This window comes from Camelus ferus, chromosome 21 (assembly GCF_009834535.1).
Source record: "Camelus ferus isolate YT-003-E chromosome 21, BCGSAC_Cfer_1.0, whole genome shotgun sequence".
In the NCBI taxonomy this organism is placed as follows: domain Eukaryota; kingdom Metazoa; phylum Chordata; class Mammalia; order Artiodactyla; family Camelidae; genus Camelus; species Camelus ferus.
In genome coordinates this window covers 24,603,708-24,628,265 of record NC_045716.1, presented here as the reverse complement: position 1 = coordinate 24,628,265, position 24,558 = coordinate 24,603,708, and the positions used below count along the sequence as shown (strand labels likewise).

Below are 24,558 nucleotides of genomic sequence, written 5' to 3'. Positions count from 1 at the left end.
GAGAAGTGTATAACCCTTTTGTTCTAATGGAAATGTGGATTTTCTAATCATTTTCTCTTCATAGATTCCTCCGCCAGAAATTATATTCGCTGTCTTCGCTTCCGGGTCCGCCATTTTGTTGCCTCCATTTCTCCACGAGGGGGGGTTAAAGGCCCCCAAAATATGCATATATGAAAAGGCCAAAAAGTAACCGTCAGTGACAGGGAGTCTTAACTAGAGAAGGAAACAGGACCAAACTGGCGGGCTCGGTGAAAGCGCAGTCGGCCGCGTCCCGGACGAGGAGGTGAGGGGGAAGAAGAGACGCGTGGACTCTGGGGGGCATCAGGGCTGGAAGGGAGACTGCGGTGAGAAGTTGCACCTCTTCCCCAGCCCAGCCCCGGACTTCTGGGTGCAGATGGAGCGGCGCCCCTTCATCCGAGCCGGGGCAGCTGGGGGAAGGGGACGAAGAGGAAGGGGATGCTGCTGGGAGGAAGGGGAGGGGACTGGAAGGAGGTGAAGAAGGGGGTGGGTGTAAGACCTGGGGCTCGGGAGCTGGACCGTGGGAAGCCGAGGCCGCAGAGGTGACCACGAGGGGGCAGCGCGGAGCCCGGGCCGGGGGCCGCCCGCTAGGCTGAGATCTGGGCTCCCCGCCCTAAATTGACTTCGTCCAGAAAGACAGAACGTCGCTGTGAGGGACTGGAGGATTTGTGATAGAGCAGAAAGCGAGGACCCTAATTCTCTGCCCGCAGCAATAGCCTAAAGATTATTAGTGAGCTCAGTAATCTGAGCAAGAGCCGTTAGGGCCCCGCCTCCAGTTCTTGCACTGTTGTTTGTACAGCTGGCGGCCCAGTGGGGACGTGTGCAATAGAAAAAGAAATAAAAAGGTCGTCAGATCATGGATTCTTCGATTCCGTTTCTCCTTTCCGTTAGCTTTCTCCAATTGTCACAGATTTCCTTGAGACAGCACACACCATCTCATTCCTCCCCCTTTTCCCAGAGGGACTTTCCCCTCTCATCTCTCTTTTTAAAACGTCTTTGGAAAAGAACATTCTATGACTGACCTTCAACAATTTGACATTTTTAGCCATCTGGGACCATATTTTCATCGTACCATTTGACCCACCCGTAGTACAACAGAGATGTTCTTAAGCATCTGTGTTCATACACGCTTTGGTAACAATGATTGAACAGCTCCACCCAAATTCTTATATCAACAAAGGAAATTACTCTCTGATAGAGTACTTTGTTGTTAAGAGCTCAAGCATTTCATCAATTATTAAAACACACTTACTGAAAATTCTCGTATGTTGGTATGGGAGGGGAAATGGGTGCCCTTGTTATTCATCTCTAAAATCCTAGGAGGCAAGTTAGATCAGATTTTGTTTCTGAACTTTGTATATAGGAAAAGTGGAGGTACATCCAGTAAGAGAGAATGTTTTCCTTTTGTTTTTAGTAATCAAGGAGATAAGAAGGGCCTAGACTATCTCATTCTTAAGCTACATTTCTTATCTGGTAGGTACTGCCAGTACAGGATGTGGATAGTATGTGGGAGAATGGCACATAGTCTCCCCAAAATGCTGTTGTTTTAAAAATACATTTTACTTTAGATAGATGCTTCAGGTTAAATTGAAAGAAAAGAGTAACTGAGAATAGGGAGAGAAAAGAACCTTGAGGAACACATTCTAAGAGACTTTTTAAATATCAGGTGATTAATATAACAGATTATTTACATTCTAATCCCAAAGTTTAGCTACAGTATCTTTGTATAGTAAAAACTAAGCCTCTTGATGGCCTATATAAACAATGGAGATGAAACATTTGAGTCAGTTGCCATTTAGAGGTACTGATACACATACTCACAAATATGGTTGAAGAAAAGTGATAAAATTAACATAAATATGAAGGCAGACTACAGTGAAAAAAATTGATGGCTCAGAAATATTTTGCAGGAGTTCAGGTGCTGAAGACACCAGTTGCAATGGGATAAAATCAATCTAAAGGATCTTGTTTTCCAGAAGTGTCAGCTTCCCGCGAATGTGAAGCAAACCAGATTTTTCCTTAAGCAGATACCTCAGCCTACCACTGAGTATCTTTTGTGGTAGAGAATAGAGCTGAAATTTAGGTTAATTTACTCCTGCTTCGTGCCAGCCATTTATGAACATCGCTGTGTAGGGCATTCTTTCTCTTTGTGATCAGTTATCGTAGAGCTGTTTAAGCCTTCATGATAACCTTTTGTATATAGTATAATCTGAGAAAATGTGAAGGAGTCATTTCTGCTAATGAGTCACCTAAAATTTTGTTCTTGTTATTAATAAGATAACTAAATTGAAAGGAAGTTTTGATATTTTTAGAGAATGATAACCATGGAGAAATGCAAAGTATCAGTTTTCCGTAAGAAGGTTATGCTTTCATTTTTTTAATCTAGCATTTTCTTAAGTTGTAAAAACTGACACTTAGAACAGGTTATAAACTTTCACACTGTTAGAATTCATCCTCTGCTCCAGTCAATCAGAGGACCTGGACTAGAGCCTCAAGCATATATGCATTTTAAACAAACTCCCCTGGTGGTCTCCCGGATTCCCATGTTTGAACACAGTGTTCTATAATGTAGATTGGAATATTAAATCGCATAGTGGCTAAATGATTTGCCTAACCCAATGATTCTCAAGTTTTTTGGTTTCAGGACTCATTAATATTCTTAAAAATTATTGAGGACTCCAATGTGTTATATCTATTGATATTTACTGTTTTAAAAATTAACTTTCAAATGTTAATTAAAATATAATAATGAATCCATTACATGTTAACATAAATAGCACAATTTTATGAAAAATAGATATCTTCCAAGTTAAAGAAATAGAAAAAAGAAAAAAAGAATAACAACAACAACAAAAAAACCCACAAGCAAGAAAAAAATAGAAGAATGACATTGTTTTATATTTTTGCAAATCTCTTCAATTTCTGGCTTAACTTTCACATCTATTTCTGCATTCAATCTGTTGCAATATGTACTTGGAGAAAGGACTAGTTTTTAAATAGCTTGTTCAGGTAATTGTGAATATTCTTTGATGTTACACAGAAACTGGACAAGTGGCAATTTCTTAAAAGTGAGTTGCAGTGAAGAATCTGAAACCATGTCAGTGAATTTTTATATTCCATTACTTTAAAACCCATTGATCTGCTTTCATTTTTAATCAGTCTTTTTACCCGTGCATGATTTTGTAACATGCGTTGGTTATTTGAAAAATATTGGTTCATCCAAAAAAAGAAAAATATTGATTCACCAAATAATGCAGATCATCCAAATATTGATGCATTTTATTATACAGTATAAAAAATCGCATTCATTAGTATCACCACTAATTTTATCAGAAAAGTTGTAATGAGCTGTTAACTCTTGGTGGTGAATAATAGGTTCCCCAAAATTACTGTTTTTTGCTTCAGAGCTGAAATTAAAATTGATAATTGGCAGTAAATACTGCTGTTTGTCTTCTTGAAGTCGCAGACTCTCTTTGTTCATTTTGAAAAAATGTCTGCCTTGTACCTGAGTCTCACTCTCCTTGGTTTGTCTATTCATTCTTTCGTGTAACATGCTATTTCTACCCATGGTTGTTTCAGAGGGATGAAATGCTGTTTTATTTTTTCCTGAAGCTAGAAAGGTGGTAATGTGTTTCACATATTTCCAAAGTATTTTTCTGGAGATTGAAAGCGAGGGATCTGTGGTTTAGGGCCTGAAGCTTTCCCCAATATCTGTGTTAGATGCGGTGGGAAAGAAGTGCCTTACCGGAGAGTCGGCTTGGAAAGTGTGTTACATGTGTTCACGTACAAGAGGTCTTCTGAAAGCATTTTACAGGCAACTTTCCTTATGTTTGAATTATAGCTTCCTGAACAATTGTGTTCCTATGCATAAAGATGTCTTTGGTGGACTTGGGGAAGAGGTTGCTAGAAGCAGCAAGAAAAGGCCAAGATGATGAAGTGAGAACACTGATGGCAAATGGTGCCCCATTCACCACAGACTGGGTAAGCTCTCTGAACGGCTCCCAGTGTGTGGTGTCCCCAGACTTTTTCTTAAAGGCTAAGCAGACTGTGTTGCTTTTCCTTCATTCTGTTTTTGCCTCAGTCTCCCTACAAGAGTTTCATGTTCTTTGACTCATCCAAATATGTGGTTTTCTTTTTCTTCTAGTTTTCCAAATTGAAAGAGTCTCCTGTGGATATATAGGTGGTAATTGTAAGGTATTATATACTTGTGGTCTTCGATAATGTTGTTTCAGAGTATTTTCTAAAGGTTTACTTCTCCCTGGAGTGTAATTGGGTTGTAGGCTTCTGTAATTAGCTAGAAATTAAACAAAATCAGTATACTAAGAGTGCATTTCTCAGCTAGTAAACCCCTTATTTCCTTTCCTCTGCAATGTCCTGGTTAATAAGGAGTAGTTTCGCCGTTTTGCTTCCTTTCCCACTGTTAAAAAACATTACAGAGGAAGGTGTAATTTCATGACTTCAGCCAGCCAGCTTGGAGAGCAGAGTCACAAGATCCAGGTCTCAGTTATAACATGGGCTTGCTTAGTATTCATAGATTTTGTAAGTATTGCCTAATTTTAACAATTCGATGAGCAGTGTCCTCTGTTCTGGGGTGATTAATTCATAACTTCAGAGGCCAGCAGTTCTTAGCACTTCACAGAAAGGAAGAAAGGAAACCCATGAGATTAGCATTTCTATAAATAGACCTGAAAAGAGCAGTGTGAATTAAATCCAGTCAGGCAGAAAGACTGAATATATGAAAAGCAAAGAATAAACGAAATAAGCTTAAAATAAAGAGCATAACACAAAGAAAGGAACAGATATCTGGCCAAAATGGATGCTGATAGATAACTCTTAGAAGATTTACTTTGAGATGATACAGACTTGCTTATTGCTATTGACACACCATTGCTATTTTTATTGTTACTTTTTGGGGTACTTCGTCTGTCAGTCTTTTTGCTTTACTTCACTGTGGTAACAAACGTCTATTTCAACCAATTAAATTTGCATCCCAGATTTCACATGCAACTTTCTAGACTCTGCCCTTTTCCTAAGAATTATTTTGAACCTGCCTATCCTTTCCCTTACCCCTGACTCAGAATGCTCTTTTCTATCCATTTGTTTTACCTTCTTCTAAGTCCTATTTAAAAGCATGTCCTTTAGGGAATTTTACCTGGTAAGTCCACCTGACTTAAATCCATTATACTTAGCACTTATTTAATTGGTGGTATATTTATTTGCCCATTAGTATGTTGATTTTAATTTAAACCATTTCTTCAGCCTATTTGCCCAACCAGATTCTCTCTCCAAGAAAGGACCCTAGCTTCACCTCTTGTTCATTTCTGCCCCTCCAGTAATGATTTAGGACCCTGCACATAGTTGATATTCAATGAGTATTATTTTCCCACAGCTTGGAACATCACCCCTCCACCTTGCAGCCCAGTATGGTCATTATTCCACAGCAGAGGTGCTCCTTCGAGCAGGCGTTAGCAGGGATGCCCGGACCAAAGTGGACAGGACCCCTTTGCACATGGCTGCAGCTGATGGACATGCACACATCGTGGAACTTCTTGTTAGGGTAAAGCAAGAATAGTGGTGGCGGGTCTGTATTATAAAAAAGACATACATCTCCCTGTTTCCTTACTTAAACAGGTGGTAGGAAACTAGGCTGGGAAAGATTAACCCTAGAACGGTTTATAGCATTGAGTTGCATCTCTTTCGAGTGTCATCATGGCTATGAGGATTTTGTTTTCTAATCTGTTAAAGGCTAAACAGACTTTATTCATTTTTCTTAATTTTTCTTCTGCAGGTGTTCTCTGCTTTTATGCCTGTTTTTTCAGGCACTCAGCTTTCTGTTAATAAATGCAACAAAAATCTGTTCTTTTCCCCTTCCTCTCCCATCTGTTGTAATTTCCCAGTGATGTCCTTAAAGGACCCACTCACTTAAGGCATGATGTCTGTCAGAATTCAAGAGAATCTGAGAAATGTTTTTCCCTTTGGTATTTTTTAAACATGATCTAAATTTGAATATGAGTAATCTCTCTAGAAATCCTCTATATTTGGTGATGGGATGTTGTACCTGTGCTACTGTAACCAGTGTCTATTTGAAAAAAATTACTTTTCTGTGACAGAATGGTGCAGATGTGAATGCCAAGGACATGCTGAAGATGACGGCTTTGCATTGGGCCACAGAGCACCACCATCGAGAGGTTGTAGAGCTGCTCATCAAATACGGAGCTGACGTCCATGCCTTCAGCAAGTTCGATAAGTCTGCCTTTGACATAGCCCTGGAGAAAAACAATGCTGAGATTCTGGTCATCCTTCAGGTCTTGTTATTTGTATACCACTAGAGTATACTTCAGATGAAGTTAAGGATTTTTTGTAGGAGCTGAATCGAAACGAAATCTTCCCTATCTCATCAAAGTAGTACTTCCAGTATGTCTCAGTCTTGTGACTCAGTGACATTAGTATCTTTTTAAAAAATTCTGTAAAACCCTGAATTATTCATGGTGATTGAAGAACAATGTTGTGGTCAGGACAAAAATAAGATTATTTGGCTTTAGAATGTTTTTTTCCTCCATGAAAATTTCCCTTTGTAATTAAACTTGACTTGGGACAGTATTAAAAGCCTCTTTATGTTTTATAAATATACATCAACTGATGTGAGATAGTACATAGCTACAAAGCATATTGAGTCATAAGGAAGCCATCTCAGAATTAAAAATCAGCTGTGATAATTTCATCCATGGATTTCTTAAGCCAGCACTTGTATATCAAGAAATAACGGGATGAGGGATACAGAGGTTAATTGCCCTTGGAGTGTTTACACCATGATGAAAGTAAAGACAAGATATAAAGTATTACACTACTGTGGTGATAACAGGTACCTAGTAAGTGTTACAGGACTGCAGAGAGGGAGTATTGATGATACTTAAGGTAGGGATTAAAGTGTATGTAGAATCTGAACTGAGTTGTGGAGGAGAAGTAAGCAGAGATGTGAGAAAATGATATCATAGGCTAGAAAAAGCAAATCAAAGACACAGAGGTGTGAAAGGACATGGAATGTTCAGGAACGAGTAAGTAATTCTGTGACTAAAGATCGGGCAAGGGCAGCAGAGTTTGGGAGTGGCAGGAGTGAAGGCTGAGCGTTAGGCTGGGTTCTGAGCATAGGGGTGTTACGTGGCGTGCAAAGAGTGTGGACGATTTTGTGGGCAAGGGGGATCCAATAGAAGCTTTTAAATAGAGGATTGATGTGATTAGGTTTTTTTTAATGATTGTTTGGGGTGTGATATGCAGACTTGAGAGAAGACAGTTCATGAAAGTCACTATGTGTTTCTTCAGCATTAGGCCAGACAAGAGCCAATGAGGGCCTGAATTAAGGAAATGATAATGGACTATAGAAGGGGCAGATTCAGGAAGGAATTTAACAGTAACCAGAGAATGGATGATTTGTTTCAATTGAAGCTCTTAGTCAAGGGGATAATTATATGTAAAAAATAGCCATTTCTGCTGCATTTTCAGTGGTTGGTTGGTTGGTTTGTTTGTTTGTTTGTTTATTTTCTGACAGTTCCCTACACACTGGTTATCCTCTTCAACTTTCAATTCCTTGTTTAGGGTCCTTGCATAATTTGACTTCTTTTTAGTAGTGATCATGTTTGTAGAAAACTGCTTATGAAAGTAAAAAAATAGAGTAAAGATAAGCATCTTTACACCAAAATTGTGCAGATATCCCTGGAAGCAGAAGTGCAGCATATGGAACTAGACATTAAAATCTGGCACACATTTATTTGCTTGTTATATATTCTCTTAGGAATTTCTTCAGTGGCAGAATAGAATAAGTAGTTGGACAAAACTCTGGAGAATATTATTCTCTGTAGATTATCTGCGGGGATCTCCAGCTAGCGCACTGTCTTGTAGATAATTGATCATAGGATATTAGGGCTGGCAATTACTTTTTAAGTCACCCCTTTCATTTTTCAAATTAAAAGACAAGATTCAAAGAGGTTAAGTAAGTTGTCTAGAAGTTTTTGCAAGTAATATGCCTTTTTTTTTTTCCTAAAGTAGAAATAAGTTTGGGAAAGCAACCTAACATCTTTGTTGCTCTGGTCTAAAAAAAAAAAAACAGTAGTCTTAATGAGAACTCTGTGGTCCCTGGGACATTGTATGCCAGAACTAGTTCTGCTTGATAGAGCATTGTGGGGGATTAGTTGTTCAGTAACTGTATAACTAAGGCTAATAAGTGTTCTGATTTTGAGATACTCTGCACTGTTTTGTAGGAAGCAATGCAGAATCAGGTGAATGCTAATCCCGAGAGAGCCAACCCTGTGACTGTGGCCACCCCATTCATCTTCACATCAGGAGAGGTTGTCAACCTGGCAAGCCTTGTTTCTTCAGCCAACACCAAAACAACCTCAGGTAATATTCTGATAATGGGGCATTTATTTTAATCTTAAAATGAACAGAATCCCAGGTTTTCCTATGAGATGAATAGATACCCTCTCTGATATCCACACCTTTATTAAAATATTCCCAAAATAGAAAATTTATAATAGATTTTAAAGCTAATGCACTTACTCTTTCTGGGGAAAGGGAAGATCATACATTGGGGTTATACATAAGTGCTTACTGTGTTAAAAGTAATATTATTCTACAGATTAATCTGTTGAAGGGTTATATCTGACCCCAAAATGAAAATACAAGGGTGCTTCAGTATGGTCGTGCTAAGGAAAATAGTTAAACATTTGCAGCCTAAAGCAGTAAAACATAAAGCAGAATAAACTTACGTGGTTGTTGGAGTGCTGATACAGGTACCTGTGGTTATGTGACTACAATAGGAGAGGCTTGATTTGTTTCTGAGAACATGTGTAACAATAAAATAGCAAAGAGCAGCACTTGGTATTGAGCTTTTGAGACTTGTATGTTTTTAACAAAAATATTTATCTAAAAAGAGCAAATTGAGTTTATTTTCAACATCTCTTTACAGATACTTGCTTTACAGTGAGGGAACTTGTGTCCTCACTTAAATAAAATTTCCAATTGACTCTTGGTTTCTTTTTCTGTTCCTGACTTTCGTTTAAAAATAAGCAACTGTATTCATAGTTAAGTTTGTAAAATATCAAAGGAAGATCTTAAATGAGGTATCATTATTGAGAGGCAATGTGATAAAATACACACTTGTACACGCGTGGAATTTTGCATTCAGAACTGCTTTCAAACACTGATGTGTTAATTGACTAGATGTTTGACCTTGGGAAAACTACTTACGTCTTCAAGCCTTCTTTCCTTATATTTAAAATTGGGACATAATAATACATATATCATGAGGTTGTTATGAGACTGAGATTTTGTATTTCAGTGCCCATTTTATAGGAGGGCTTCAATAATCAGTGTTAAGTGAAAATACAACTTCTCAGTGAAGGTTGACTCCGTCATGCCCACAAGGGGGCAGTAGTGACCTTCATTTAATAGGCTACCAATTACTTAAAATCACTGTGCTTTAGTTCTTAGCTGATTTTTTAAAATTAGCTTACATATACGTGTACATATAATTAGAGCAGTCACAGTCATTTGGATTTGTTGTGGTTCAGGTGACACTGATTAGAAAAGTACTTTTACAATCCAAAAGTTTTTAGAAGCCGATAAAATTACATGTTCACGAACATGTGAAAAGAGCTAGTTAAGTCTTTAACTATTGAAATTCTCCAGACTTTGATCTAGAATGATAAGCAAAGTTGAAGACATTCAGGGTAGAGATTCTTAGCTTTGATTCCCATGGACCTATATATCACGTTTGTCATGCTGCTTTTGGCAAACCTCTTCATCTTTCTCTCTTCTGTGTGTTGACAACTACAGATTGAAACTGCTGAACCCTCACATAATTAGAGCCGATCTCTCCAATGTCGTCTTACTCATGAAGTATTTCTACCAGCCATTCTCCTTTAGGGGACTGGCCTACCTGATGCTTAATCAGTGCAGATAAAAGAAAGGAGAAAAATTATAAGACAAATTCAGGCTGTGTTATTCAACTGAGGTAAAGGATTTTCTTTTCCTGAATGGTGGGGCAGCCTCTTGTTTCCCATCATCCAGTAATATTTTTAAGAATTAACTGAAAGTATCCTAGGATTATCATTTTGGTGGCTATTTTTGATATCAGAAACCAGATTACAAAGTTTGCTTTTAATTTTCCATTTTTGATTAAAAATATCAATCATCATCAGTGAAACTGCAGTGATTGGGAACACAGACTAATTTAAACATTAATCAGGGTAAAACAAAGTTGTGAAGATCAGTTTCCTATTTCTGTAGAATCATAAGATGCACTCCAACGTCAAATATAAATTGCTCTGTATAGGTTCATAAAGACTGTATTGGAATCTAATGAATTAGGTTCTAATCTGGGCTCCGGTGTTTACTCGCTGCGTGACCTTGGGCAAAGTAGTTAATTTTTCTGCATCTAGTTTTCACTAACTTGCAGAGATTACCTAGCAGACATAGCACACTCCCCTAAATCCTGGTCTGAAGAGTTTATTTACGTAAGCCACATTCTGAGTAGGTAATGGGTTGCCACTAATAATGCCATTCCTTTCCAAAAATAACAGCATCCATGCACATATCACTTTATTTGATGTGGGATCTTATATAAAGGATAACGAAACAGTTAACATTATTTAACAACAAAGTAGTTTATTTTCCTAGACTTCCCTGGGTAAGTCTAAAGAGGTAATTTGCATCATCTCTTTTCAGTTTCAGCTATGTATGTCAAAATACTAAACCTAATTTTTTATAAGTGTTCTTTCTTCATTTTGCTATTGAGGGGAAGCTGGGTAAGTCATTATGTTTGAATCAAAGGGAGAGCACCCTTACGCTGGAATCATCATGCTAAAAGGTGTAACATGCCTTTCTTATGGAGCAGTTCTAGCTAGGTGTTCTCCTTTAGCTTGGTGGCCTAACTGATGTTTGTCCCACTTGAACTTTAATCGTCACAGCGTGTGTGTGTGTGTGTGTGTGTGTGTGTGTGTGTGTGTGTGTTTTAACTGTGGTAAATAATAACAGCCTTGTTTTTTTTTGCTACTGACTTATTGTCACATATATTTCAACCTCCACAAGAGACATATCTAGGAATTGCTTGTTCCTTGTTTATTTCATTTGTGAATTCTTATGTCAGCATTTGGCTGAGTGATGAGAAAAGCATGAACTAAACAGGAAAATTAGGGTATAAGCTATCACTGACTCTTGCTCTTACAAAGTCATTAGATAGACACAGACTCTTTTCTAGAGGTCAAGCACTGTGTTCTACTCAGACCATTTGGCTCCCTGAGTATTTTATGAAAGAATTAGAATAAAATAGGGATATCATTACTGTCTCCACTCTCATCTCCATTCCCATAGTCATCATCTAAAAGCTGTGATTAGGATAGTTTGCAATGATGAAAAAATCCACATTTTGGGGGAAAAATCTTCTGAAATTTAAATTTAAATCAGGTTAGCTAATCATATCAGAAAAGGATTCCTTGCTCTGTGGAAGGATTTATTATAACGAGTGTTAAATACTTAAGTTCATTAAGTGTTTTTAAATATTTTACAGAGAATTGACTTTTTGATGGAAGAAAGACTGGAAAGAATCTTTAAGCATAGGTAGTGGGAAAAGTTAAAAATTAAGAATACATTTAAAAAGAAGATAAGTGTATCAGTCACATTTCAGTCAGGAGGCAGAACTACATGGTGACTTGTATAATTTTATCATACATATATAACTTCTAAATATATAATTTATTAACTTATAAACTTAATTTATAAAGAATTGTTAGTAACAGTGGATTAACAACTAGGAGGTGAGGAGAACTCTAAAGAATACAGGAATAGCCAGTATGGGGAGCTACTTCTATATGACAGAACTTAATCTCATGCCAGGTGACAAGAAATAGTTATGGGGTCCAGCTTTAGTACTGCAAGGCAAAGCAAAGAAGGGCAGATTTGGAGCCAAGGACAGTAAATTCACAACTGGCACAATAAGTATCTCTGAAATTATAGTGAAAGACTTAGAGAAATGCAATTCATTTTATAAGTTTGATTTACACAGAACTGTTGAGTAATACTTTCTGTTCATAAAGTTAGGTGTGCCTGTTGCCAGATCTAATGCACTTCCCTGTTGGAACTTAGCTGCAAGAATATCACAAGATTTTTTAAAGCACATCATGACATAACTAAAGTAGATAATTATTTTTTTAGGATTAATTGTACTACCCTTTGACAGTCAGCATGTGAAACTTAAGGTTTTTAATGTCCTCGCACTAGAGGTCAGTCCTGGTCTTCTCACCTCTCTAGCTGACGCACAGAGGTAGCATGGCTGAGTAAAGCCCGGGAGGAACCTGTTCCCGCGCCGCTGCTTGGCTCTTGGCTGGCATGACGTGCTTTGTATGCTTCCTGCCTGCTGCCTTACTGCCTGCTGCCGGGGAGAGCTCTGCACCGCCAGCCTAGGGAGTGGGTGGCACTCTTGGTCTGCTCAGCACAGGCAGTGCCAAGAGAACGATCAAGTGAGGGGAATGTAGTGGCCCTATACCAAGCATATTACCTTAAACCCTTTTAAAGGGAGAACTTAGAAGAGTTTTAGCACCATGATAATTGGTTTATATTAGTTTATGTTAGCGAGCAAGATTAAGGACATCAGAGTGAAAAGCTACAGTTTTGATTTAGTAAGCCATTCTTAGTTCATCTCCATTTATTCTCTCCTCCAGACCTCATTTGCCTTTTTTACCAAAATAGGTGCTCCCTATGCCTCCTCAACAGCACTCTTCTCAAATTCTACCGCCTCAGTGCTGGCCACCCTTGCAGCTCTAGCTGACGCATCAGCCCCCCTCTCCAGCTCACACAGAGCCGCAGGTAGGTGAGGGATATCTGCTGGGTGAATCACTATTTCTTCGTTTGTTTTTAAATCTCCAGCAGATTTAATTTGCATGAAATGTTAAAGAATTATGGTTAGAGACAGCTAGGAAAAAGGGTTGTAGAATCATTGAGCTTCAGAAAGAAAAAAAAAATCCCAAGTGATGTAATCAGCCAGCTGAACAATGTCAGAGAATGACTGTTATCCCTTTGTATTTTTACAGCTTCAAGTTTGTTTGCCTTGACTCCAGTTGCATCAGATTGAAATGTTTAGTCTTATATTAGCAGAGGTTTGGAAATGCTCTGTGTTATGTTTTGACTGATGCTATCATAGAATAATTGAAAGTAGAGGCCTAGATGTCGTGTGTTAAAGCATCGAAACACGTGGGGCTGCTGTCACTCTCGTTTGGTTATATCCTGTGTAGCTCAGGTTGGCTTGCTTTTATTTTCAATGGACATGTTATTTTGGCATTTCCAGTGGCTTTCCACAGATATATTCTGTATAGTGCCCTTTTGATTTTAAATCAGAAAGGTTTCAGGTCACTTAGCCAGAGCTAGTGGCTTATAGGGAAAAGGCTTAAGGCTGCTGCTTTTTTTTTTCTTTTTTTTTGGCTTGAGGCTTCTTATAGGTAGGAGCAGATAGTCATAGGTAGGGCTAAACAGTCATCTAGGAATCTTTCTGGAACCCTCTGGCAGTCTGCTCCATCAGAAATGAAAGCAGATTGTTGATTTCTTTCTGCCATTGATACCTGAGCGGTGAGAATATTCCTCCAATCCTGTTTTTCCGACTGGAGGTAGTCGTAAAGATCTCTGCTCAGATGTGTGTGAGTGAGCAGCATGGCAGAGGGAAAAGCAATGTATTAAACTTCTGCTTGTTACTCTTGATTCGCTCTTTGACGTTGGGTAAATCTCTTAACTTCTCCAGGTCTCAGTCTCCTCGTCTCTGGCGTGGTAGTTGGACTAGATTATCTATCAGGGTCCTTTCAGCTGTAAATCTGACTGTTCTTTGTTTCTGAGAGGTGTGAGTACTCTTTTTCCATTAAACTGCCTGAATGTGCCTCATATGGATAGTCCCTACCTCACTTGTTGCCAGTTTCTACTAGGGACTCTAGATACAGAAATCCCAAAGTGCCAGGGGCTGGTCCCCCTGGTAGTTGTTGGAGATATTGACTAACTAGACTGAAAATCTGTCTTCAATATAGTGTGCGCACAGCTCTCAGAAAGGCACCTGCGCACAGTGAGCAGTCAGCCTTAGCTGCTGTTCCTGTTACTGTTGATCTGTCAGGTGGGAGAAGCCACCTACTGTTGTTGACCATCAAACTCCAGTGCTTTGACTTCTTGACATATAATTTTATTAATTCACTCTTAAATGCCTTTATTTCTTGTAGAAATAGATCTTCTCTAATTTATAATTATTTTTCTAGGCTCCACAGATTTATTTGGACTTTGAAGATACTTCCTGAAAAAGGAGTTCCAAGATCAAATATGTTGGGGAAATTCAGCATATCTTATTCCCTATTAGAGAATCACAATGTTCATTAGCTTATTGGGGTCTCTGATACTTCCTACAAAACAAACAAACACAAAAATTTAAGCATATTTAAACCAGTGTTTTGAAAATGTATTTGTACATAGAATCCATCTTTAGTGAAAGCTAATATGTCAATGAAGAAATTTTAGTAAATACTGTTCTGACGCATTCCCTGTTTTATTTTTTCCTCTGACTTAGCATTATTTACAAGAGCTTTTGTGAACAATTAAAGCTACATTTTTTTTTCAAGTTTTCCTAGCCCTGGTATCAATTTCAAGGAGGCTGAAATGACTATACTCCTGTTTCTAAAGTGAAATTTTATATTTACTTCTGTCTTCTCTAGCTAATTCTGAGGAAATCATGGAGGGAAATTCTGTTGACTCATCAATCCAGCAAGTGGTGGGGAGTGGAGGCCAGAGGGTCATCACCATAGTGACCGATGGAGTCCCTCTGGGTAATATCCAAACTGCAATCCCTACTGGGAACATTGGTCAGCCATTTATTGTAACTATGCAAGATGGACAGCAAGGTGAGTTACCCTGTTTAGACACTTGTTTATTAAAAGATATTTTAGACATCCAACACACCTCTAAAAATGAGGCATTAGGGCAAGTAATAGGAATGGGAGAATGCCAGATGCCAGATGCCAGATGGGGCAAAGAAGCTCTGAAAAAGAAACAGAAACCAAGCTGGCAAAGGCTGATTCCCCTAATGTATATAAAATCTGTGAGTAACACCAATAACACTAGTAGAAAAAAGAGCAAATAATGTGAACCAATAGTTCACAGAAAAGAAAATACTGATGGCTTTTAAAAATAGGAAAATACATTCAACTTATTTCATTCATAGCAAGAGAAATACAAATAATAAATACTACACTGAGATACCATGAAAACACTGTTTTGTCAAAGGTATGGGGAAACAGGCACTCTTACAAGTCACTGGTGAGAATGTAAATTAATGCAGTGTCTGAAGAGCAAATTGTCAGTATTAAAGATGCACATACCTTTTGGCTAAAAAGTTATTTTTCTATGAATTTATGTTCGCACACAGAAATGATATACATACTAAATTATTCATTACAGTATTATTTGTAATCATCAAAGATTAAAAAGAACTCAGTAGAAGTCATTAAGGAACTGGATAAATAAACTATGGTACACCCTTGCAACAGAATACTATGCAGCTATTAAAAATAAGAAAGTTTCCTATACACTATTATGGTCTGACCTCCATATTAAGTGACAAGAGCAAGATTGAGGAGGTGTGTAGAATATGCTACATTTATATTTTTAAAAAGGGGGAAATATGTGTATATTTGCTAATCTATTCATAGACTGTCTCTGGACTCACATTCAGAAATAACATTGTTACAATTTTTCCCTTCTGGCAGGGCACCTGGGTTGCTGGGGATGGATGAGAAGCTTTTCAATATATTTGCTTTTATAACTTTAATTTTTGAACCATGTGAATGTATTACTTACTCAGAAAATACATAAGTAAATTTTTTTTGAAAACAAAGAAACTAATCATTACAACTTTATTCCTCAAAAATACTGGAGGTTGAAAGAGGAGGGTTGGTATAGTTGCCTTTTTTTTTAATTAAAAAAGTTTTTTTTATTGAGGTATAGTCAGTTTACAATGTTGTGTCAAGTTCTGGTGTACAGCACAATTCTTCAGTCATACATAAATATACATATATTCATTTTTCTTTTTTCACCATTAGCTACTATAAGATATTGAATATATTTCCCTGTACTATACAGTATAAACTTGTTTATCTATTTTATATATACCAATCAGTATCTGCAAGGTATAGTTGCCTTTTGTGTTACCAAAATTTTGACTTGGCCTAAATAATTATGGGGATTTCATAATTTTCAAATTATTTGAATTGATGGATCTTTGGCAGTATGGGAAGGAAGAATAGGAATTAAATCTAAGCTTTGATATCATAAGTTCTTATTAGTTTTATTTGGAAATATACTACTGATGTTTTTGTGAACATGATTATCATTTAAAGTTTTGGGGGGCTCATTGGGTAAGTGAGAGACTGCTTATAACAGAGTTAAGTAAATAGGACTGGAGTTGTTTTAAGGAAAAAAATAAAATTTGAGGTTTTGCCTAGATAAACTGGACTACTTCTTACAAATGTGTTTAATCAGGCCCAAAGAAGGAAAGCTGAGACTTTAAATTTGAGATAGTCACAGATTTATTCTTGTACAATTGTAAGAAATAATACAGAGAGATCCCATGTGCCCATCACCCAGTTTCCCCCAAGGTAACACTTTGCATAACTCTAGTATAGTTATCACAGACAGGAAATTGACCTTGATATAATCCACCAGCCTTATTGAGATTTTTTTTTCCAGTTTTATATGTGTTCATTTATGAGTCTGTGTTCTGTGCAGTTTAGTAAGTTTGTAGATTTGTATGAGCGCTGTCAGTCAAGACACAAAACAGCTCCACCACAAGGGTCCCTTGTGCTGCTCTTGTGTGTCCTCAGCCACTTTCCTTCCCACCACATTCCAAACCACTGGCAACCGCTGACTCATCTGTTCTCTATCTCTATACTTTTGTCATTTCAAGAGTGTTATATAAATGGAATCATGCAGTATATAGTCTTTTGAGACTGGCTGTTTTCTCTCAGCATAATTCCCTTTAAGGACCATCCAAATTGATGTTTGTGTCAGTAATTCATTTCCTTTTATTGCTGAGCAGTATTCCATGGTATAGATATACCATAGTTTGTTTAATCATTTACCCACTGAAGGACATTGTTTCCAGGTTTTGGCTATATATGAATAAAGCTGTTTTGATCAATCATGTCCAGGTTTTATGGGAACATGAATGTTCAGTTTTCTGAGATAGCTATCCAGAAGTACAATTGCTGTGTCATATGGAAAATGTGGGTTTAGTTTTGTAAGAAACTGCCAAAGCATTTTCTACGTTCGCATTTTACATTCCTACCAGCAGTTTATGAATAATCCAGTTTCTCCACATCCTTGCCAGCTTTTGGTGTTACCACTTTTTTAAAATTTTAGCCATTCTGATTGGTGGGTAGTGCATCATGTGTGTTAGGTGCATACGTGTGTTAACCCTTTCTCACTTATCTATGAGAATAAAAATAATTAAATTAGATACAGTTAATGGCAAACTGCTTTCATGAAAGGTTTCTCAAACTTCTTATTTAAGATATTAGGGCTACTTTAGACAAGTTATTCCTGCAGAGTTGTAAGCTAAGTGGTCACAGCTTCTGATCTACAGTCAGACATCTTTATATAAAAGCCTTAGACCTAGGTCTTAACTGCATGGCTTCCAAACTCACAAGTTTTCACCCTTCCTTTCTGAGCTCTTCTCAGTGCCTCTCTAACCCTTTCTGTTTCCGTAAAGCCATGCCTTACCTATTGATTCTAAAATCCAAAGAGATATGAACAGTAAGAGATCAGAAAATAAATTTTAGTTTATTTTCTAATTCAAAGTAAGCAAAAATTCTTTGCTTTACTGTGTATTCATCACCTCCAATTGGTGTCCTTTGGCTTATAGTTCTAACTGTACCTGCTGGTCAGGTTGCAGAGGAGACTGTCATTGAAGAAGAGGCAGAAGAAACAGAGAAATTGCCACTGACCAAGAAACCAAGGGTAGAAGAGATGACAAACAGCGTGGTGGAGGAAAGCAAGGTAATGTTTTTAGCAGTGTCGAGAGAAGAGAAGGCAAAGACTCAAAAGTCAGAACTGTCAAGGTCCGAACCCTTCTTTATCTGCGTAATCTGTGATCAGGAATTCTTACCTGTGGTGGTTGACTTTTACAGGAAGGCACTGAGAGAGAGCTACTTCAGCAGCAGCTCCAGGAGGCTAACCGAAGAGCCCAGGAATACCGACACCAGCTCCTAAAGAAAGAGCAGGAGGCAGAACAGTACCGCCTCCAGCTGGAGGCCATGGCCCGACAGCAGCCCAATGGAGTTGATGGCACCGTGGTTGAAGCGGTGGCTGAAGCAGGCGCTGTAGCAGTCACAGGGAGGGAGACAGCGGACAGAGAGGCACAAGTGACTGGGGCGGGAGGGCCCCCAGAGCCTCATACTGGAGTTTCCATGGAAACTGTTTCATCTTAATGTGCAAGGGCCACAACTTGTACTATGCCATCTTTTTCCTCTTTTTAAAAGAAAATACAAGGACAAACATTACATAAAAATTAAGAATGTCCTAAAGAAGAAAACTATCGCAGGGTACAATGCTTGGGCTCAGGAAGGCTCTCTATGCAACTGGAAAATTCAAAGCCAAATTTAGGAAACATATCTTCTGAGTGACCAAAAGGAAAAGGACCAAGTTTCTCAGCTCACATCATTGCTTTAAGTATAGAGCTGAAAGAATGCTGGACGTTGTGGATTGATTGTTTTTTAAAAAACTGACTTTCTATCAAAAGATTTTAAAATAATATTCCTAATACGGACACACTCAGAGCCTTTAATGGTTGCACCATCAAGTGACCTGAAAAGTTGCCTTAGATTTATGATGTGTACCCGTTAAAGAAGAAATCTAACTGAAAAAAAAAAAAAGAAAGAAAACTAATGGAGAGGAGAGATTAGAAGCAAGCTTTGGGGAAAAGAAAGAACTATATTCCACTTCCAAAGGAGAAGGCAGGCACTCCCCACTATTCTGGGTTAATTTCACTGAAAAGAAATTTGTGATTGTCTGAATGAATTTGCATCCATTGTGTGTCCGTAGCTCAGATGCCAGTTTAAAAGAAACAGACATAGAATTTTTAAAAACTGGAAAGGAAAGAAAACTTGATGTGGGAGAAGTGTATATAAATCCAAAATCCTGCAGGCTGTGCTTCTACAATGCTGGAGAGTGGCCAGAACGAGGCTTGTGGGGTTAGGAAGCAATCTGGTCTCAAGATACCAACTTTGCTGGCTGGATTTTATAAAATCGCAATCAAGAGGGTAGTCTGTTGTTAGAACAGCTTGCTTCCAAACATTTATTTATGTAGTATCAGGCTTTAATACCAACTTCTTATTTTATAAACATCTGAGTTTTCTAAGTGTGCCTTTCTGTGGAGTTTACATGGTATCCTCTCATATGCAAGGAGAGGAGAGGTGAATGCTGAGGATGCTGTGTAGTTTTTTTCCATCTGATTTGGGATGAGTAATTGCTCTGTTTCCTTGAGGTCAGGTCTTGTGCAGAGCTTTTGTGCCTTAAAGGTGCTCAGTGTGTTGGCAAAGGGAGTAACATCAGTGCCATAAAGCAAGGAACCAAAGATTCTGGCCAGACACTTCATCACCTTACTCCCTTCTCTCCCACTATGCCAGCTCCCTTTGCCTAGACACTTTGGGAAAGTGTTCCATTGCTGAGACTTTTTTGTTTGCCAGCTTAGAGTTTTTTATTTTAAAGAAAGGGAATATGGATGGAGAGAGAAGGGTTGTGGAGAGGTTACATTACAAAGGTTATTGCCTTTGAAATTGTGTCCTCATCATCCTGGACTTGCATGTTTGCTTGCTTTGTTGTAAATTAGAAGCAACCAGAGGGAGATGTGCCAAGTAAACATTTGAATGACTGTTTAGAATACTCTTTTCTTAATTAGCAATCATGGGGAAAACATACATTTTTAATTTGGAATAAAACTTGACAGTTAACATGGTTCTGTTTACCTTGATTAGTGAAGGAATTTGCTGCAGTTTTCCAGAGGTGCAGAATCATTTGGGGCCCAAAATAGACTGAAAACAGAACTCCCCAAATCAAATTTAACAAACAGAATTGGCTATTAGAGGCTTATAGGCAAAAATATCAGTTTTTAAAATTAATCTTGGCTCCTGGCCACCTTAGCTAGGTTTTCTCAAGTACTGAGCACTTCCCAGATTACTCTGCGCTGTAGGGGATGATGGAGAAGTGCAGAGGGCCAGCCTAGGTAAGAGTGAGAGTAAAATTGTGGTATCTGCTGTTAAATCATCCTGTTACTGTTCGCAGTGTTTTTCCTTTTCTGAGTCCCTTTGTGAATCAGGTGCTGACAATAAGCTGCTATTGTGTGCCATTTCAGAGCTTTAGCTTAACTATAGAGGGACCAGGTGTCTTTTTAGATGTATTTTGTGTGTTCTTGGTGTATATATTGACTTTAATTCCTTCTTTTTTTCTGTCCTGTAAAGAGGGTGGAGATTAACTCTGCAGAAGATATCCAGGCCCAACCACCTCACCCTCTGAGGTAGCTTCTGACTGGTGGCAGGGGGTTTCCATCCAACACTCCCTTCTGAGCATACAGAGTCCATACTGTTTTGGAACTATTTAGAGGTTTTCTTTATTCTTTTTCTGTAAGAGACTCTCTTTCTCACCCCCAAAATACAGCCCAAGTTACTTTTGATGATGGGGTCTCTGAGATAGGGGGTTAAAAGAGAGGTTGGGATAGGGAGAGAAAGAAGGAACGTGTCTGGAAAGGGCTGGGTAGCAAAAAGGCATTTGTTTTTGTTTACTTGGAATAGCCCTTTTCGCATCCCAGAGAAGGGAAGTAGGATTTGACCTCCAGTTGTATTGCCATAGAGAGAATGTTAGGTCGGGGTCCCTTGAAGTAGTTAGAAGTTAAATATTAAAGACATTAATGGCAGTACTGTTCTGTGATTTTGCAATTTTTTTGAATCAACATGGAAGTTGGGAAAATGTTGCTAGATCGTCCGGGTTAGGGGATTCCAACTGGCTTATTAGCAAGGTTGGATTACAGAGAATCAAATAACAGACAAGTGGTTCAGAGGTGGTACTTGAGCAGGAGAAACCTGGAGCTTAGGATGGTTGCCTATTTTAAAATAAAGCTGCTTTAATAATATCAGTATTAATATAGGAATTTTAGATCCTGCATTTGCATTTTGATCTTAAGCTTTCCCCTAAAAAAGAGAAAGAAGTAAATCTTAATATTTCTGTTCTTGTTCCTAGCTTCAGGGAAGTTACTTACATATGTATAAATGTGCATTCCCTTCCTGTCACTACCTCTGTGGGATCTCTTCATTGTAATGCCAGAGTTGAGGTCTCCTAATTGAAATATGGGAGAACTTGGCTTTAGGTTTTCTGTGTTTTGAACTCAGCACCTTAAAAGATGTTCTTTTTCTCTGTCAGATCTGTGTTTCATAATTTTTGGCTTTGCTTCTCCCCCTTCAGCCTTCCTATTGCATTATTAAAATTTTTGTGTCTGCTCAGTAATGTTAGAAATCTACAGCGTACATTCTTTCTTTATATTGCTAAAAGAAATGAATTTACCAGAGGGCTCTCCAGTTGAAGTTAACTTATTTTGTGAAGAGGGCATTTTTACACCCCTTTGCTGTGTGTCTATTAGTGTGTGTGTTTATAAATACATACGGATTTTTCCACTTTTCTCTTTGTTTATTTGGGGTTCAACTCTAAAGTACCTGGTAAAGCTGGAAATATTTTTATTTCATTAAACACATTAGAGAGGGTTTCTTTAGATTCATTAAAGGGACTGAGGAAGAAAAAGCATTAGTTGGGCTCTTTTCTGAGAGGCATACTCAACAGGCACTAATGAGAAACCTGAGGAGTGAGGCCCTCGGGAGAGCCAGTACCCAGCTTTGCAAAGATTTCTTTAACATATCATGTGATGACATCATGTAAATTGAAAGATTCAGGGTAGTGTCAGGGGTGGAGATAGAGCTGCCTTTCCACAGAGTGAGCCTCCTTTCTGCTCCTATGGCAGCTGTTGTGACTGGCCTTTGTACAGTTTCTTACACCCCTGAACAGAAAAGAAACCCTAGGTAAAGGTCCATGGCAGGAGCAGACATTCTGTACATTTACTTTCCCAGTTTAGATATCTCATCCTTTTAAGAAATTATTTTGCAAAAGCTTGCATGGCTCTTCCCTAACAAACAACAATATGGGCCTCCAGAGCTAGAAGATTTGAGGCGTATAGTGAACTCTTCCCAGAAGTTTAACATTGAATGGGAATTAGTTTTTGTCCAAATTTATTGGTGAATGGCCTCCTATTTTCCACTCCTTGTGTAGACATCTCTGTATGGCCAGAAAGGGAGCTTTAGAATGGAAATCATATGAAAACTACCTATGTGCTGCTCTAGGCTCTTATCTATTTCCATTTTATGTGATATTTTCCCCTTCTGAGTTTGTAATCTGTTTCCTTTGCCAATGTATTTAACAAGAGACCAGGAGCAAGAAGGATGTGAATTCGAATTGAGTAGCTTTGAACCTCTGGTGCTGCCTTTTTTTTTTTAAGCCCCTCTAAGATTTGGGGGTGGGGTGATGTCCCTAGACTCTAGACTCTACAGTAGCAATTTGGCTTGTTAATGGCAGGAAATTGTGATTCCCTCTCTCTCTCTCCTCCCCTTTCCCCTATAACTACTTCTGCTTCTGTGACCCCATTGTTCTTATCTCATTGAGTCTTTCCCAGGCATTAGAACTTAATTAGTAGGTCATTTCTAATATCTATGGGCCTTGTCTTTCCTATTTCCACTCCCCTCCTTCGCTGCCATATATTTTCTGTTTATTCTTAAGTGGTTTGTTTCTGAGAATTAATCTAGGTCACACCCTGTATCCTGTGCTTCCTAGTTTGCTTTCAGGCATCTTGCTCTATCAACAAACTAATGCTAGCAGCTCCCTTCTCTGGTTTTGCCCTGTGTACTGTCCTTCTGCCAAGGCCATTTGTGGGAACAGAGAGAGGGTAGGTGGGGTGCCTAGACTCTTCTCAAAACATCTTCAGTTTTTCAGGTTTTCAGACAGCTTTATGTACAGTATGTTTTAGGAAAACTTAAGTATACTTCTCTTTTATTTAGGATTTTAATAAAATAGGGTTTGATTCTGATGAGGAAGTCCGTGTGTGTGAGCATTTGTATGTATGTACACCTATACAGATCTATATTATATATACAGGTTTTGTACTATCATTTAAAATAAAAAGATGTTTCTTAATAAATTGTCAGTCTTACCATTTCAGGTGTCACTGAAATTTTTTCCACCTCCTGGGCAATCTACTCTGGTCACAGATAAACCTCAACAGCAAGTCTCCCCACCAGCCCAGCTAATGAGGGCGGGGCAGCTGGAGGGTTTTGGTGGGGGCAGTTCTTCTAACTCATTCACACCCTCTGCCTTTTCCTTACCTGTTTTTTTTTTTTTGAGGGAGGAGACAATTAGGTGTGTTTGTTTGTTTGTTTGTTTTTTGGAGGAGGTACTGGGGACTGAACCCAGGACCTTGGCACTCTTCCACTGAGCTACACCCACCCCCCCAAGTTGGTATTCTTAACAGACAGCAAGTTGAAGTAAGGACTGAAGGAAGAATGGAGAGAACTTTTGACTGGCTTGTTAAATTTACATCTTCTTCCCTTCTTTCACCCCCTACTCCCTTCCCTAAAAGCAAACGACTAAGAGAGGAGAACAGTAGGTGAAGGAAGTGATTCTGTGCCTTGTGTGGGAGTAAAGTCAATGCTCAGGTACGGGTGGGGGGAGCATCAGGTCAGGGAGGCTTGGAAATAGTGTATTTGCTCTGCTGGCTTCTCAGCTACTCATAATTACTAAGATGCTTCTTGTTATCTCAGTCCAATTCAGCACACGTCAAGTATGTACAAGTAGCAGTCTGCTTGTGGCGCAGCCTCCATTGATAGCCAGGCTTGAACAGACCCTTCTGGCTGGCTAGGTGGGTGTCCCCATCTAGTGTATAGTATTTTCAAAAGCTGTTCCATTGTCAATAAACATGCTTTTCTTAAAGGAGGGTAATACCAAAGTCAAGGACATACAAGCCTCAGTGTTCAACACTAGAATCTCCAGGCAAGCTCTCAAAGCCAATATTTAGGAAATTGAACATCCGCCATGTATTAGGCTGCATGTGGATAATTGCTTTTGGTAAATACATATAATCAACAAATATTGTGTACATATTAATTATAAAGTACATCTGGCAGTTACCTCATAAGTGTACATATGATCTTTGCTCTTCTGACAGAAAAAGAGCAGGGACTTGAAGAGCCTTGAGAAGCAAAGAACCAAAAGTTTTGTTGAATTAAAATCCCAGTGAGAGAAATCATTAGGCATATGGGAAGGCTGGAAGGGTATTGGAGAGAGAGGAACCTAGATTTCTCTGAAGGGTAATATTCAGAAATGATGGGAAAAAATATGAACTTAGGGCAACTTTCTTAAGATTTTCTCTCTCTGTAAAAG

General features: G+C 38.5%; 1 protein-coding gene across 2 annotated transcripts; it reads left to right on the top strand.

Moving 5' to 3' along the window:
- Nucleotides 1–47: 47 nt before the first annotated feature.
- On the top strand, nucleotides 48–23,335 carry GABPB2 (GA binding protein transcription factor subunit beta 2). Of its 2 annotated transcripts, XM_014560848.2 has the most exons (9): nucleotides 48–283; nucleotides 3,860–3,999; nucleotides 5,408–5,575; nucleotides 6,129–6,323; nucleotides 8,274–8,412; nucleotides 12,760–12,876; nucleotides 14,751–14,936; nucleotides 17,954–18,087; nucleotides 18,219–23,335. In XM_014560848.2, the coding sequence occupies exons 2-9, from the start codon at nucleotides 3,892–3,894 to the stop codon at nucleotides 18,516–18,518; spliced, it is 1,347 nt and encodes a 448-aa protein (XP_014416334.1). In that variant the 5' UTR covers nucleotides 48–283; nucleotides 3,860–3,891; the 3' UTR covers nucleotides 18,519–23,335. The 2 variants fall into 2 exon arrangements, with proteins under 2 accessions (XP_014416334.1, XP_014416335.1); XM_014560849.2 differs by lacking the exon at nucleotides 12,760–12,876 and having other exon boundaries at nucleotides 51–283.
- Nucleotides 23,336–24,558: the final 1,223 nt, after the last annotated feature.